The sequence below is a fragment of the Fundulus heteroclitus genome, chromosome 24 (genome assembly GCF_011125445.2).
Source record: "Fundulus heteroclitus isolate FHET01 chromosome 24, MU-UCD_Fhet_4.1, whole genome shotgun sequence".
Lineage (NCBI taxonomy): Eukaryota > Metazoa > Chordata > Actinopteri > Cyprinodontiformes > Fundulidae > Fundulus > Fundulus heteroclitus.
In genome coordinates, this window is record NC_046384.1 from 23,127,871 (window position 1) to 23,141,347 (window position 13,477).

Below are 13,477 nucleotides of genomic sequence, written 5' to 3' on the forward strand. Positions count from 1 at the left end.
TATGTGTCCAGTCCAGCTTATTATTGACGTGAACACCCAGGTATCTGAAACTCTCCACAGTTTCTATGTCCTACCCCTGGATGTTCACAGGTGAGTGAGGTGGGGGTCTTCTCCTGAAGTCCATCACCATCTCCTTGGTCTTACTGGTGTTTAAGCACAGATGGTTCTTCTCACACCAGTCCACAAAGTCCATGATGACCGACCGGTACTCCAGCTCGTTCCCCTCAGACACACAGCCCACAATGGCCGAGTCGTCAGAGAACTTCTGAAGGTGGCAGCTGTCCGTGTTGTAGGTGAAGTCCGAGGTGTAAAGGGTGAAGAGAAACGGAGACAGAACGGTGCCCTGGGGGCCCCGGTGCTGCAGAGTGCCACCTCTGACTGACAGCCGTGCAGCCGCACGTACTGAGGGCCGTCTGCTCCTGAGGCTTTCCTCTGTTTCAGCCTCATCAGCTGACCTCTCACCTGCATTGGTGTGACTGTGAGGGGGGAGGAAGGCAGGACCGAAGGTGTGGATGGGTCGGTGGTTGGTCAGAGTGACGGTGGGGGGGAGGGGGAAATACTGAGCTTAGTTCTGTTCTCAAAGCTTAAATTTATTCAATTGCAATGAGATCTCAGCGTGAGGATTGATGGATTTCTTTAGCATTTACCAATATTTAGATTTATGAAACAGTTAAAAGTTCTCACATGTATTTGTTCCATAAACCCTTAAAATGTTGTGTTAGTAGTGTTATTTTGATCAATGAATTACATTTTGTCATTAATTGCCTTCAATAAAGTAGTTTATGTATCTCTAATGCAGTTGGAGGGTTGCCGGTTCGATCCCCTGCTCTGACCGTCTAAGTCTTCACCTGAATCGCCTGCTGCCGGTGTTCAGAGGGGCAGCCTCTGTCAGTCCGCCCCAGGGCAGCTGTGGCTGCTAACATAGCTCCCCACCGTCAGGGTGTGAATGTGTCCTCCAGACTCTGCTGGTTTGGAGGACCAATAGCGGGAGCTTTTATTTTGAAACTCTAACCAGATCCTGTTGCATTTGGAAGAGATATGTACTGGAGCCCCTAAAGCCTCAGAAAGTGGATTCAACAGGATGAGACCCGACTTCTACTCGCAGCAACATTGAGTGAAAACTTCCTGCTTTGATTGCTTTTAGCAGTTCTCTATTATTTATGTAACATTTAGTCAGTCAGGTACGACTTTTCAGTGTTCAAAAGGATGTTTGAACACTGAACATTTTTCAGTTACAACGATTTTGTAATAAAATGCAGCGGCTCATGTCACGTTGACTGTATTTGTACTTTTAATAATGGCTTTTGTGCGAGCATCCATCTTTTCTCCTACTGTTAAGCAAGAAGGAAACTGGAACGCAAAATGGCAGAGATGACATAATAAGATAAGATAAGAAATTGTCCCACAATGCAGCAGTGTTTGTTTTGAACGCTGCTGCTCATTGGACCGTAACCACATGCTGATTCCAGCATCACCTTTACCTTGAAGCTCTCATCTTTTCTAGAGGTTGGTTTCCAGTTGCTGTTTTTATCCTGAAACTAATTGGACCCACTGGTCCATCTCGCTTGGCAGTTTCTCAAAATTTTGAAATGCTGGCCAGACGAAGTTGTTGGTTTCCAGCAACTGCTTCCGTCAGTTCTAAATGATGGCTTTAGTTTTAAAACTTGCTTCATACAAGAAATGGGCGGAGAGAGGGGAGAGTAGCAGAGACGCTAAGTTTAGTTTAGAGCAGCATACTTTATCTAGAAACGCTCACCGGATCCGCTTGCTGGATTGGAGCATCAGCTTTTATTTTGAAACTGTAGCCAGATCCAGATGTTGGCTTCAAGCCGCAATGATTATCTCGAGATCATAAACAATACCAAATATTGATTCTTAGGAGCAAGGAATTAAACTGGCCCCTCCCCCACCACTCCTGGCTAATAATGGCGCTTTAGGTGGTCAGTGGGTGATTTAGATGATTTGGTGTTGCTTTTGTTCAGAGCGGCTCTGCTTGTGGCATTTGTGCACACTGTATTTGCTTTCTAGCTGCTCCAATTACTCTAATGATAATCTGTCACTCTGAATTGACTTCACGCTGGACATGTGTAGCTGACTTTAGTTAGAATCTGTCGTCTCTCGGCCCGTTTCCAGCGTTCCCCATACAGCGTTGAGGCCAGATTGAAATATTTTTATATATTTTTTTGTCTCCATACACTCTCCCTCCCAGACACACGACACACACAATTGACTTCCTCGCCTGCTTTGCTTTCCACTGATGCAAGGCCGACCAGGCCGCTTTCGCAGCGCACCGTGCCTGATGAAGCGCGCAGGGAGCACGGCGGGAATTAGCTCCGAGATGTTAAACTAACGCTTATAGAGGAGTCGGTGATGGCTCGGTGAGTGTGTGTGCGGAGAAATCCTACCTACTGCTGAGCGCGTGTCACTGGGAATCACTTCCTCCCGCCTCACTGATTTAACACCCCCCCCCCCCCCCCCACACACACACACACACACCTCAGCAGCTGATCCTTTGTCTTCACACCGTCAGGAGGTGCATTCTCCTGGTTAATGATGTAAAAAAAAAAAAATGCTACAATCAATTTTATTATTCAGATATGGTTCATTAAAAACAGAAATCTTTGGTTGAAAGATTCAAAAGTACTAAATGGTCATTTTAGTCAATTTTCTGAATACGATTTATCTTGCAAGTTTCAGCTAAATATAAACGTTCAGAACTTAATTTAGTTCAAATATAACCCAATTTTAGCAAAGCACCTCAAGAACATTCCTCCCTTGTGTGACAGCAAGGTCGAGGAAGGTGAGATGAAAGTGGAAATGTGTGTTTTACCCCCAGAACTGAAGCTGAAGATCTTGTAAAGAGGTTGACTAAAGCTATACCCACAGCGACTGCAAAGCCACTCAGCCAAGAAGAAGCCATTACCCCTAAAAGCAACGTTAAAACGCCAGATTACAGTTTAGAAATGTAAAAGGATGCAACTTTAAAGTACGGGGGTGGCAGCATCATGCTGTGTGAATGTTCTGCTGCAGGTGGGACTGGGGTGGGGGGGGGCCAGATAGCATTACAAGGAAAGAATGATATGTGGAAATATTGAAGCAACATCTCAAAACAGCAGTTGGTAAGTTAAAGCTTTGACACAAATGCGTCTCCTAGTGGACGAGGATTCCAAGCACACCGTCCAGTTAGGGACAAAGTCGGTGAAGGACAACCATATACTAAGGAAATGTGAGGAATCCTTTAAATAAAAAGAATATGATATAAAAATATCAGTATATAGCAAACAGAAATGACTTTGTTCACCCTAACAGACCTAAAACAGAAAATGTTCAGTTTGGTGGAACGTCAAGCAGCTCAAAACCTTCCCAATCTTCCAGACGTTGCTCCCTTTTATTAAATACTCAGGGGCCCGGGGATGTCAGTCTGCATCTCTTTCTGCCATTCTGTTTTACTCCTGCCACGTGGCTCTGAAAATATACAGAAATAGCAACGCCAGGGTTGGGGTGACACGGCTGTCTCCTTTCTATCAGACTTTGCATCGGGTTACATAATGGCTCCTTGCTTCCTAAAGAAGCAGCAAGGTTAGGGATGGCATGATGTATCGTCGCTGTCTGATTTCACTGCTTCTTTTATAACAACAAGGTGGCCATGAAGATCATTGCTGATGTCTTTCCGTCTTGACACGGTGTGAGCGCATAGAGGTGTGCTACAGGGCAGCAAACTGCTAAAACCTCCTGCTTTTATAGGCGATCATACTGATGATCCGCCGCATCTTATTTGCAGCACCTAGCAGCTACTTTCTTTGTTTTTCAGAGCATATTGCTTTATGTTTTCTGCCCTGACACTGGGACATCGCCTTACTCTTACTCTATATTTCCCGCTTGCAGTTTTCCTTTTACGCTTACATATTCTCCAAATATAGAGTTGGAAAACAAACTAATTTTAGCTCACTTTCCTTCTCCCGGTGTTCTAAGGCAGCGTTTTCAGCTACCAGACACGTGTCTTGCCACCTAATTTTTTCACTAATAAAACAACTTAAACTGACGTGTGTCTCACTAAACGCAGAAAGCAGCAGTTGGCAAGGCTAAAAACATACTTGTCCTTTTATTAAAGTAATACCTTTGCCTTAAATTGCATTTGGAAGAGCAAGAAGGAAAACACCTGTAACACAGGGATGGTTCCTGTTTTTAAGTTGCAAATTAATTGTCTCATATTTCTGATCTGTCAAAAAAAAGGAAAAAAAAAACCTGCTCAGGTTCCCGCTGTGACCCCAGGCTCTTACAGATGGAAATAAAGGCAACAACAATTATTGGGATGTCATGTTGTTGCCGTTAGACGAGCCTCAACTAGCCTCAGCACGAGGAAGGGCGGCTCTTCTGCTCTCAACACCGTGATCTCTTTAATGCACGAGCATCTCTGTCATGGAATAACCACTTTAGGCCTCAATTTCCATCCTTTTACTCGTGTCTCCCCCTTACATTAAAGTGCCGGTGTCACTTTAGCCGCCGTTCGCTCTGAGATGGTAGCCTGGAGCAGTCTGCGGTCGGAGCTGAAGCATCTGTGGCCCAGTGATGAACCCTCATTTAAAGTCACTCACATCATTTCCTCTTTTCATTTTGATGCAAAATGAACTGAGTGTGCTCGGCATGTTTATCAAGTCCTCAGAGCTTGGATGCTATCTGTTTATTGTGCACCTTTAGCAGTGGTAAAATATCTGCACAGCATCTTCATTTACTATGATTTTACATAAGGGAGGGAGGCATTTGTTTCTGCACTGCAGCTTCTTTGCGGTCAAGTTGAGGTCTGGACTTTGACTAGGCCATTGTTCATTTTCTTCTTCAGCCACTCCGGTGTGGATATTCTGCGGTGTTTGGGATCACCGTCCTTTTGAGGACACTTTTATTTACAGAATCAGAATGTTGGAGCGTATTTCCAGACTAAGGAAAGCAAGAAGATCAGAACATCTGTTGGAACAGAGTGGAAAACAAACCGGTAACGACTTTAAAACTAAACCGGGACCTAAACCAAGGCAGAAACTAGAAGAGGGCAGAGCTGAGAAACGGCTCAAAACTAGTCCGTAACCCGTATAAAAGCAGTCAACCAGGACGCTTCAGTAGTCAAACATTTCTGTCCACCGATCTTTGGTAAAGCATGGTTGACTTGTTGTGTCCAAGGTGCCCAGCTGGTGTTTGTGCTGGTTTGTTCTGTTGGGTTTCCTCTACAGCTGGTGCTGTGCATTATGGTCCAACACCTGTCTGCGTTCAAGTGGTGAACAATGGCCTTTTTATCTGTTCAAACAAAGTTTATCTGAGATAATTTATATCATAATGACTTAGTGTGATCAATTTGTATAGAATTATTATTATTATTATTATTATTATTATTATTATTATTATTATTCATTTATTTACAAAAAGAATATTTCACAAGGCTTTTACTGGAGGAAAGAAAGCAGATAATGAAATGAGAGCCGGTCAGACGTTAAAATCCAGTAGCAGGAAAGTGAAAGTGGACAGATTTATGTTTAAGTAGAGTTTATCGTTGTGTTGTAATCTCCAACTTCTAATCACCAGCCGCCACTGGGTGGGAGTCTGCTTGTAATTAATTCTGTTTTAGATGTTGTATCAATTACACACTTCAATGGGATCTGTTGGGATTTCATAGAGTTTCACATAGAGGCCAACACAGAGTTGTTCATAATCATACTTTTCAGATTGAAACACCAAAGAATTTGATGGTTCAGAGTGCTTTGGGCTTCAGCTGCTGTTGAAGTGTTTCTCTTGCCTTTCTATTTTAAAAAAAACATTTCACTAATGCTTTATGTTGTTTGAACCAGGCTTCACCGCCTTCCCTGACGGCTGGGTCTCTAAGACACGGCCCCATGTCAGGTGCCTATTACAGCTCCCTGCAGGGTCCCCGCTGAAAGCATCTGACCTCACCTCTTCAGCCGGTTTCCGGTTCACAATGTGACATTAAGCCTGCATCCTTTGTCCATTTTCAGACGCGTGGCTGCAGGTTAAACCTTCCTTTTCAAAGATTGCTGTGCCTCTTTTCAAATAAGAGCTAAAAGAATTCATTTAAATCTTAAGACTATATCACTGAAAGCAGAAAGGATAAAACAATCATCAGAAGCGGCTCCTTCCGTTGAACATCTTTTGTCTGGACACGATGATTGCTCTGCATGTGCTTTTACCATGCAGTTAAATGGTTGCAAAACAAACACTTACGGTTGAATATCCGCTCGGCCATTGGGATGTTGTTTCCTAAACTGTGAAGTATAAATACTGTAATCACAGTGTGATGTTCAAGTACCAGCTTTGTAAATTTACAGCTTCCAAGTTGTATTAAAGCGAGGGCCAAAGCAAACTCCCGGAGCTGGTCCAGGGTTAGTTTGTGCTCTCCTGCCGTTGACTCTTGAAGTTTTGATCCCAGTTATAAATGAAGATGTTTTTTCTGCTGATCTGATGGTTTTAACCTGCGTTTGCAGGAGTTTGTGGATGTCAGCCCGCCGCAGAGGAACTGGAAGGGCATCGCCATCTCTCTTCTGGTTATAGTGGTGGTCTGCTCCCTCATCACCTTGTCCGTAGTCGTCCTCACACCCAGTACGTTAAAATTCCTTATAGTTCCTTTTTTTTTTTTTTTTTTTTTTTTTTTTTACTGTTCATGGTTAGCAGTTAGTTGTTCCTTTTTTTATTTTCAGGTAAAAGACTTTTGATGTGTTTTGCTCTTCGTTGGTAACCCCGTTCTGACAACTAGGGTTTGAATGTGTCGTTCCTTCCTAGCTGAGCTTCCTGAAAACAACAAGTCCAAGCTGACTGTGGCGGACCTGTTCAAACCGGAGTTCCAAGTTCACGACCCGGAAGCCAGGTGGATTAGCGGTGAGTCCAATGTTACATTTTAGTTTAGGTTTGAAGCAAGCTGAATGATTAAAGGAAGGTCCAGATAGACTTTCCTTTGATTTTTCTATTTTTCCTTCAGATTCAGAGCAAGCCTTTGCCTTCCCACATTTTCTTAAGTTGCTTTTGTCTTAAATAAAATATAATCCTACTCTTCAATCCAAATGGCCCTGCAGACCTAATTATCTCTACATAATTGATGTTTTTCTTGTGCAGCAGCCTCAGATTTTAATACAGATCACAGGGTAAGTCAGTGTCAAGTTAACACAGGAAGGTGATGTTGCTTTTACCATTTTATATTTAATCAAAAGATTCTTTTCAACCAAAAAAACAACAAAACAGAAATAAAAAATGTATCGCAAATGTACTTTATGCATTGCCGTATTTTACGTTTTTGTGGAGTTGAAGTTTTAGAACCGTGAACTAGACCCTAAAGTAGTTCATGTTAGAATTAATTGAAAAAAAAATTATGGGCTACATTTTGCACATGAAATCCTGTCATAATTAGATTTTGTTCAAGTTTATCCTATTTGTTTATGCATGAGTAATGGCTTATGTGCAGGCGAAGACTTGTGGTGTGGGCCCTTTTAGCTTTTTGGCTAGAAAGGCCCACTTGTTAACAATTCACTTGTTAACTTTTGACATTACGGATCTGGGGTCTCATTGATGAAGCTTGCACAAAATCGGGCCTGATAAATCACTTTCCACACAAAAGCTGGGATCTTTTAAAAAAAAGTTGGAGATGTGGTGAATCGCAGCCAAACTGCATCATGATTCCTTTCAAACTTCAACTTTAATCATAGATCGACTTCATCGTAAGCATTCACAGCATTTCTTCAGGGTTTCCCACCATCACGTCTCCTGATGATCACCAGAGTGGCGTGCTCCACAGATTATGGTGACGAGGTGTGAGGCAGTTAGACTTCTACTTTACCTGCTGTAAACAGTCAAATAGGCTCGTGTGTAATGACCTTGCAGATAGGACAATTAGCAGGAAACGGTTGAGTATTTCCTAGCCAATGATGGCTAATGTGCTGCATTGTGCTATAACCTGCAGGGGAGACTGGCTACACCTTCCTCCCAGTTGTCATATTTGCCCAGAGCGCAGGTGCGCCCACGCTCACACCCATGCAGCTCTCACCCACCATAGGCTTCCTAAAATGCTTTTGCGTTTTTTTTCCTTTTTTTATTGGTGGTGGTGCAGGAATCGTAGATAAAACAGGTTTGCTGGTACGATGTGTGGTGTCTGGTCAACAACAAGCACAACAAACCCCAAATGAATAGATTTAATTCACGATCATTCAGACGTCACAAGGAAAATCTTGCGAATCCTCTCAAGATCAAACGTGAGTTCAGAGTAAATAAACTTGGACGACGAGGAAGAACAATAGTGATAGTTTATGGGGTGATTTAACAGAGAAAAAACACAACAAAGAGAAAAGGCGCTGGTTGGACGAGTGGAGACAATGTGAATCATTCACGATTGTGAATCATGCTATATCCTCTTAAAGTTCAGTATTCTCAATTATTATGACACCTTGGTTATTACTGCCTGTTAACAAGCCGGTGATCTATCTCCATGGAAACCAATTGCGGTATTGGCCTACTCCCAATAACTGTGTTACAGAATAGCCTTCTTTGTGGTAGCATGTCAGGCAGGGGTTGTGTAAGTCTCACTTTTCTCCACATATTAGCTAGTTTTCCTCCTGAGGGTTTAACTGACTGTACTAATGCAGATGCCAGTGCGTTACTCTTAGGACACAGACTCCCTCACCACTCCAACTCTTCCTCTCCCTCTGCAGTTAGTTTTCTCAACCACATGCTTGGCTCTAAACAGCTGCATTAAGCAAATGCTACACATGTTGATGTTGGGTGGAAGGGAAGTTAAAATAGGGAATCACAGGCAAAGTCGAGGCTTTCCTTCTTTCTGGTCAGGCACAGAGAAAAATAAGTCACAGCTGAAGGCTAATTATTGCACCTAAACATGCAGGAAGATTATTTAGGGAGTGGTTATTGATATAATGCAATGTGCCATGATCATAAAGTGGTTTGCACCCACAGAGGAAACATAAAAAGAACAAATAGCTTTGCTAGAAAGCATTTTATTGTCTTATAAACTTTATGGTTTCAAACAACAGCTATGGTTTCGGGCACTTTACCCTTTATTAGTCTTATTATTAATTTATAGGGGTGATATGGAATGAAGCGTTATTATGGTATTTTGTGTTAGGCATTGAGATAAAGAAAAAAGGGAAGATAAAAGGTATTTAAAAATTCATGTCTTTTTTGACAATGAAATATATGACTGTGACTTCATGACAGTGCAATCAAAGCCCCACAAGCACACGCTTCTGCAGGATAATTTTATTGTTTAACAGGACACAAATCCTTCAATAAATTAAAGGTTTTGATATTTATAAATTTGCTGTGTTTGAAGCCACATTGAAAACGTTTTGAAGTTTTCAAACATGAATTAGATGTTTGAAAACTTCATCGTCACAATGAGTGACATTGATCACATTCATAGGTGGCAAGAATTTGTTGCCAGTTCTTGCCACCTATGTGGGTTCTAATTTACATTTATTGGATAATGACTGCGATTGCTAAAACTGGCCATTATGTATATTGAAGTCTGAAGTTCATGAAAAAAGCATGTTGATGGATCATTTTCTATTCCCATCCTGAAGATTAAAGAGCCCAGGGGGATCACAGAATAAAGGGACCCTCAGGAGACTGTCAGAGATCATAGAAAAGCCACAGACATGGTCAGCTCTGAGGTCACTGACCTTCCTCACCTTAGTGGGCCTCGGGGCCTCGGGGCCACCGTGCCTACGTCTCCTGATCGGATTTTTGACCTTCATCGAAATCGGTCCTCGTCCCTTCGCTCATCTTGGTGAAGAATTTCAAACGTTGTTGTTGTCATCTCGCTCCTTGACAGCATGACAGATTGTGTTAATGTCCAATTTTTTTTTTAAGAAAAGGGAAACGGACAATAACAAGGGGCTATTGATAAAAGAGGACAATTTAAAGAATGGCAGCAGGATTTTTTCTGACATGACAGCTAAATTATGGCCTTTGTGGTGAATTCAGACGTGTGGATGACTAAATATATCCATAACGCCTCTGTGGAGGCCGGCTGAGGCGACGGAAGGTTAGAGGAAGGTTGAAGACGCAGGACGGTGGTTAAAACATTGCCTTGTTGTTCTGAAAGAGAAAGAAAAGATCCATCGCCTTCTCTCTCACTGGGAGATAATGCTAATGACTGGTTCTGTAGCCTGTGGCTTCTTATTATTTGATGGCTGAGGCTCTGATACCCTCTGGTTTGTCGGTAAATATATTTATGAGAACTAATTTCACCCAGATCTGGATTTTAATGTCATGACTGATCGCAGTCAACCAGTTGCTGCCTGGATTCTCTGATTTTCATCATTGTGGGGTTCCTGAAGCTCTCATGGTTCTTGTTGAATGTTTTCTCTGTTACCAACTCTGTTTTTTGTTTTAATTGAGATTTTTATGCCCTCTTTCTTTCTTTAATTAAGTTCTAGTGTCACATTTAAAGTTATTCAGCTTAATTTTTATTCCTATAGTACCAATTTACAAAAAAATAAATCAAAAATCAAATCTAAAGTCACTTTACAAAACAATCTGGACAGACCCAATTCAGTCCCCCCAGAAATACATTAATTCCACCTCCACACAGTCCAGATGTGTCCAGTTACGGATAAATCTGAATTAAACCTCATCAAAAACTAAGTGCACCAGATTAATAAAAGGAGGACCTGTTATGTTATGGGGACGCTGTGGTCAGAATCACAGGGAAGACTGCTGTTGTCGAGCCGACCGTCTGTGTCCAACCATACTGATGGAAAGTTGGGTGGAAGGAAAAATGTGGTAGAAAAATTTGCAACGGCAGTGCTTTAAAAGGTCACAACTAGAAAAATAGCCTTATTGGACTATATTTCCATCACAATTCCAGACTTATTACATTTTTTGACAGCAAAAGCAGAAACATGACACAAAAAGACCACCTGGCTACATGAAGACACAAAATGCGATATTTAATTACCGGTAGAGCTGTTTAAATGCAGAAGCCACACCCTGATATTTTTAATAGCTTGTTCCAGACAGATCTTTTTGCAAAGTAAAGTATACGTAGACCTATTTACTGCTAAATCTGTTGAAGAGTGTACCTGTTTAAGTAAGAAACGTTTGTCTACAAAAGATATATATTATCTCACCCCAACATAAAAAGCAAGTTTTTTCCAGACTTCAGACATACATTCATCTTTTAGCAGAGTTTGATCAAATGTCCTTTTTTGCCCAGACAAAAAGAAACTTCCCTCATACCTTCCTGGCTGGGACAAACCGGAGGCGGAGAGCACCATGTGCTAAGCCGGCTTGTGTTTTTATGTCTGACAAAGGTGCCAAAGATCCCGTCGGTCCCAAACAGAAAAAAACTAAAGCGGCCATGTGAGTTTGTTGTTAGACTGGGGAAAGGGTCAGGGGTGGACCAAAAGCCCAGCATGTTACTCAGGATCACTAAAGACTGCCAAATTTATCCGCACTTCTCTCGCACAATGCAAACGCTGAGTGGGTTTTCTCCCTGATGCAGAGCCAGCAGACCAAAGAGAGGGACCAGCTTCATGTCGAGTCATAGACGGGCTTCTGCTTGTGCAGTCTAATTTCAACTTGTTGCAAAGACTTTTATACACATTATGATGAGCAACCACAGACTGATGAGTAGAATAGAATAGAAATGTCCTCCACTGTCCCACATTCAGATGTACCTTCAGAAATTAAAGCATGCAGGTACATACGAAGGGTTAGAAATATCCATCCATTTTCCGTCACGCTTGTCCCTATTGGGGTCATGAGGGGTGCTGGTGCCTATCTCCAGCATTCAGTGGGCGAGAGGCAGGGTACACCCTGGACAGGTCGCCAGTCTGTCACAGGGGTTAGAAATATAAAAAGAAAACATATGAAGAGGACATTTGCTAGATAGAAAAATGCAGTACAGTTGTTCTAACGCCTAATTAAAAAACAAAGAAGCAGGGTGACCTCAAGAAAAGTGCATGTACATTTATGGTGAATGGCTTGTGCTCGTACAGCGCTTTACACTACAATCATTCACCCCCTGACAGTGGTGAGCTATGTTAGTGACCACAGCTGACTGACAGAGGCGAGGCTGCCATACATCAGAACCAGCAGGCCCTCTGACCACCACCAGGGGGCAGTTTGGGTCAAGTGTCTCGCCCAAGGACATGACGACTGAGATGGTAACAGCAGGGCATTGAACTGGCAACCTAGCAATTGCAGGACAAACTCCCTAACTCCTGTGCCACTGTTGCCCCAATTTATGTGTAAAAAGATGAACAGACTAAAACAATGGAAAGGACTGTGCAAAGACAGGTGAATTCTTGTTTTCTTAGGATATTAATTCAGATTTCTGTTTATTTATTTGTACAGCAGGACTCGAACAGTGAGCTATTATTGTTACAGGTATGGAGAAGCCATAATTGCTGTCATTATTCAATTCCAGATTTCAGTCATTTTTGTATTTGCTGGCTTATGAAAGGCCATCAGAAGTTTGCTTTTTAACTGTTCAGAGAAGGCATACTTTAAATATTTAGAAACAGGAAGTATTTCACGACTGGGTCACAAGTGTCCTCTTTATTACTTATCGAATTATGATCACCCTATTTTTTTTAGCAAAATTGACATTTACTTGAATGAGTTTTTTTTTTTTTATTATTTAAACTCATCTTCAGTCTAACTTGTTTAAACTTGCAGGAAAGCCACCTCGAGCTGTAACGCAGCTGTGGTGATTTGTTTTCAGCCCTACAGGGTCAGCTGTCCCATTAGCTGCTTTATTGAGATTGATGATGAAATGGGGGAAATTGCAGCCTGACGCACTGTGTGGTGTAAAAGTAGTTTCCATCAGGTGTGATGAAAGCTGAGAGGCTGTGCAGACGAGAGAGGTCTGGCTCTGAATTTACTGCAGCTCTAATTCGGAACAGGTCCCTGATGGAAATTGCATTTCTTGACAACCTTAGACTTATTTTACCATCAAAGTTGGACCTCAGTGGTGGCTGCACTGACATTTAACAGAACCAGGGACGCGAATAAATGATTTCTTATATTTCTTCAAATAGCTGTTCATAAATTGCAGGAAACCAAGCGTAATACATATCCAGTAGGAAAGCGTTCAAGCCAGACTTTGAAAACTTAATCATAGAAAAATAATCAAGCAGTGAGATTGAAGCTTGGGGATTTCAGTCCTGTTAAAAAAGAGTCAAACTCTATTAGAATTAATGGTTCACACCATATCTGCCAGGAAAAAAGAGCAAAACAATCACGCATCAGAGCCCAAGTCTTTTACCTGACCTCACACAGCTGGTTTGGAGCAAAGATTTGATTTACACCACATACTCTGAAGAGAATCCAGACAAAAACCAAAACATGATTGATTTTAGTAGTACTGGTCATATTATAGGGTATTTTGACTTCTATTAATTATTAATAAAAGGTAGCTGTCAAATTTATTATGAGATTTGGCAACTGTTCTGTGTTAAAAGATGTCATG

At 41.9% G+C, this 13,477-nt stretch overlaps 1 protein-coding gene across 2 annotated transcripts in view; it reads left to right on the plus strand.

Annotated features, from left to right (window-relative positions):
* Positions 1–13,477, plus strand: part of LOC105936510 (inactive dipeptidyl peptidase 10) — a 94,921-nt gene that overhangs the window by 27,562 nt on the left and 53,882 nt on the right. For both annotated transcript variants that reach the window (XM_036127945.1, XM_036127946.1), the window contains exons 2-3: positions 6,486–6,600; positions 6,781–6,876. In XM_036127945.1, the coding sequence (XP_035983838.1) occupies positions 6,486–6,600; positions 6,781–6,876 (211 nt within the window). The remainder of the gene's footprint in view (positions 1–6,485; positions 6,601–6,780; positions 6,877–13,477) is intronic.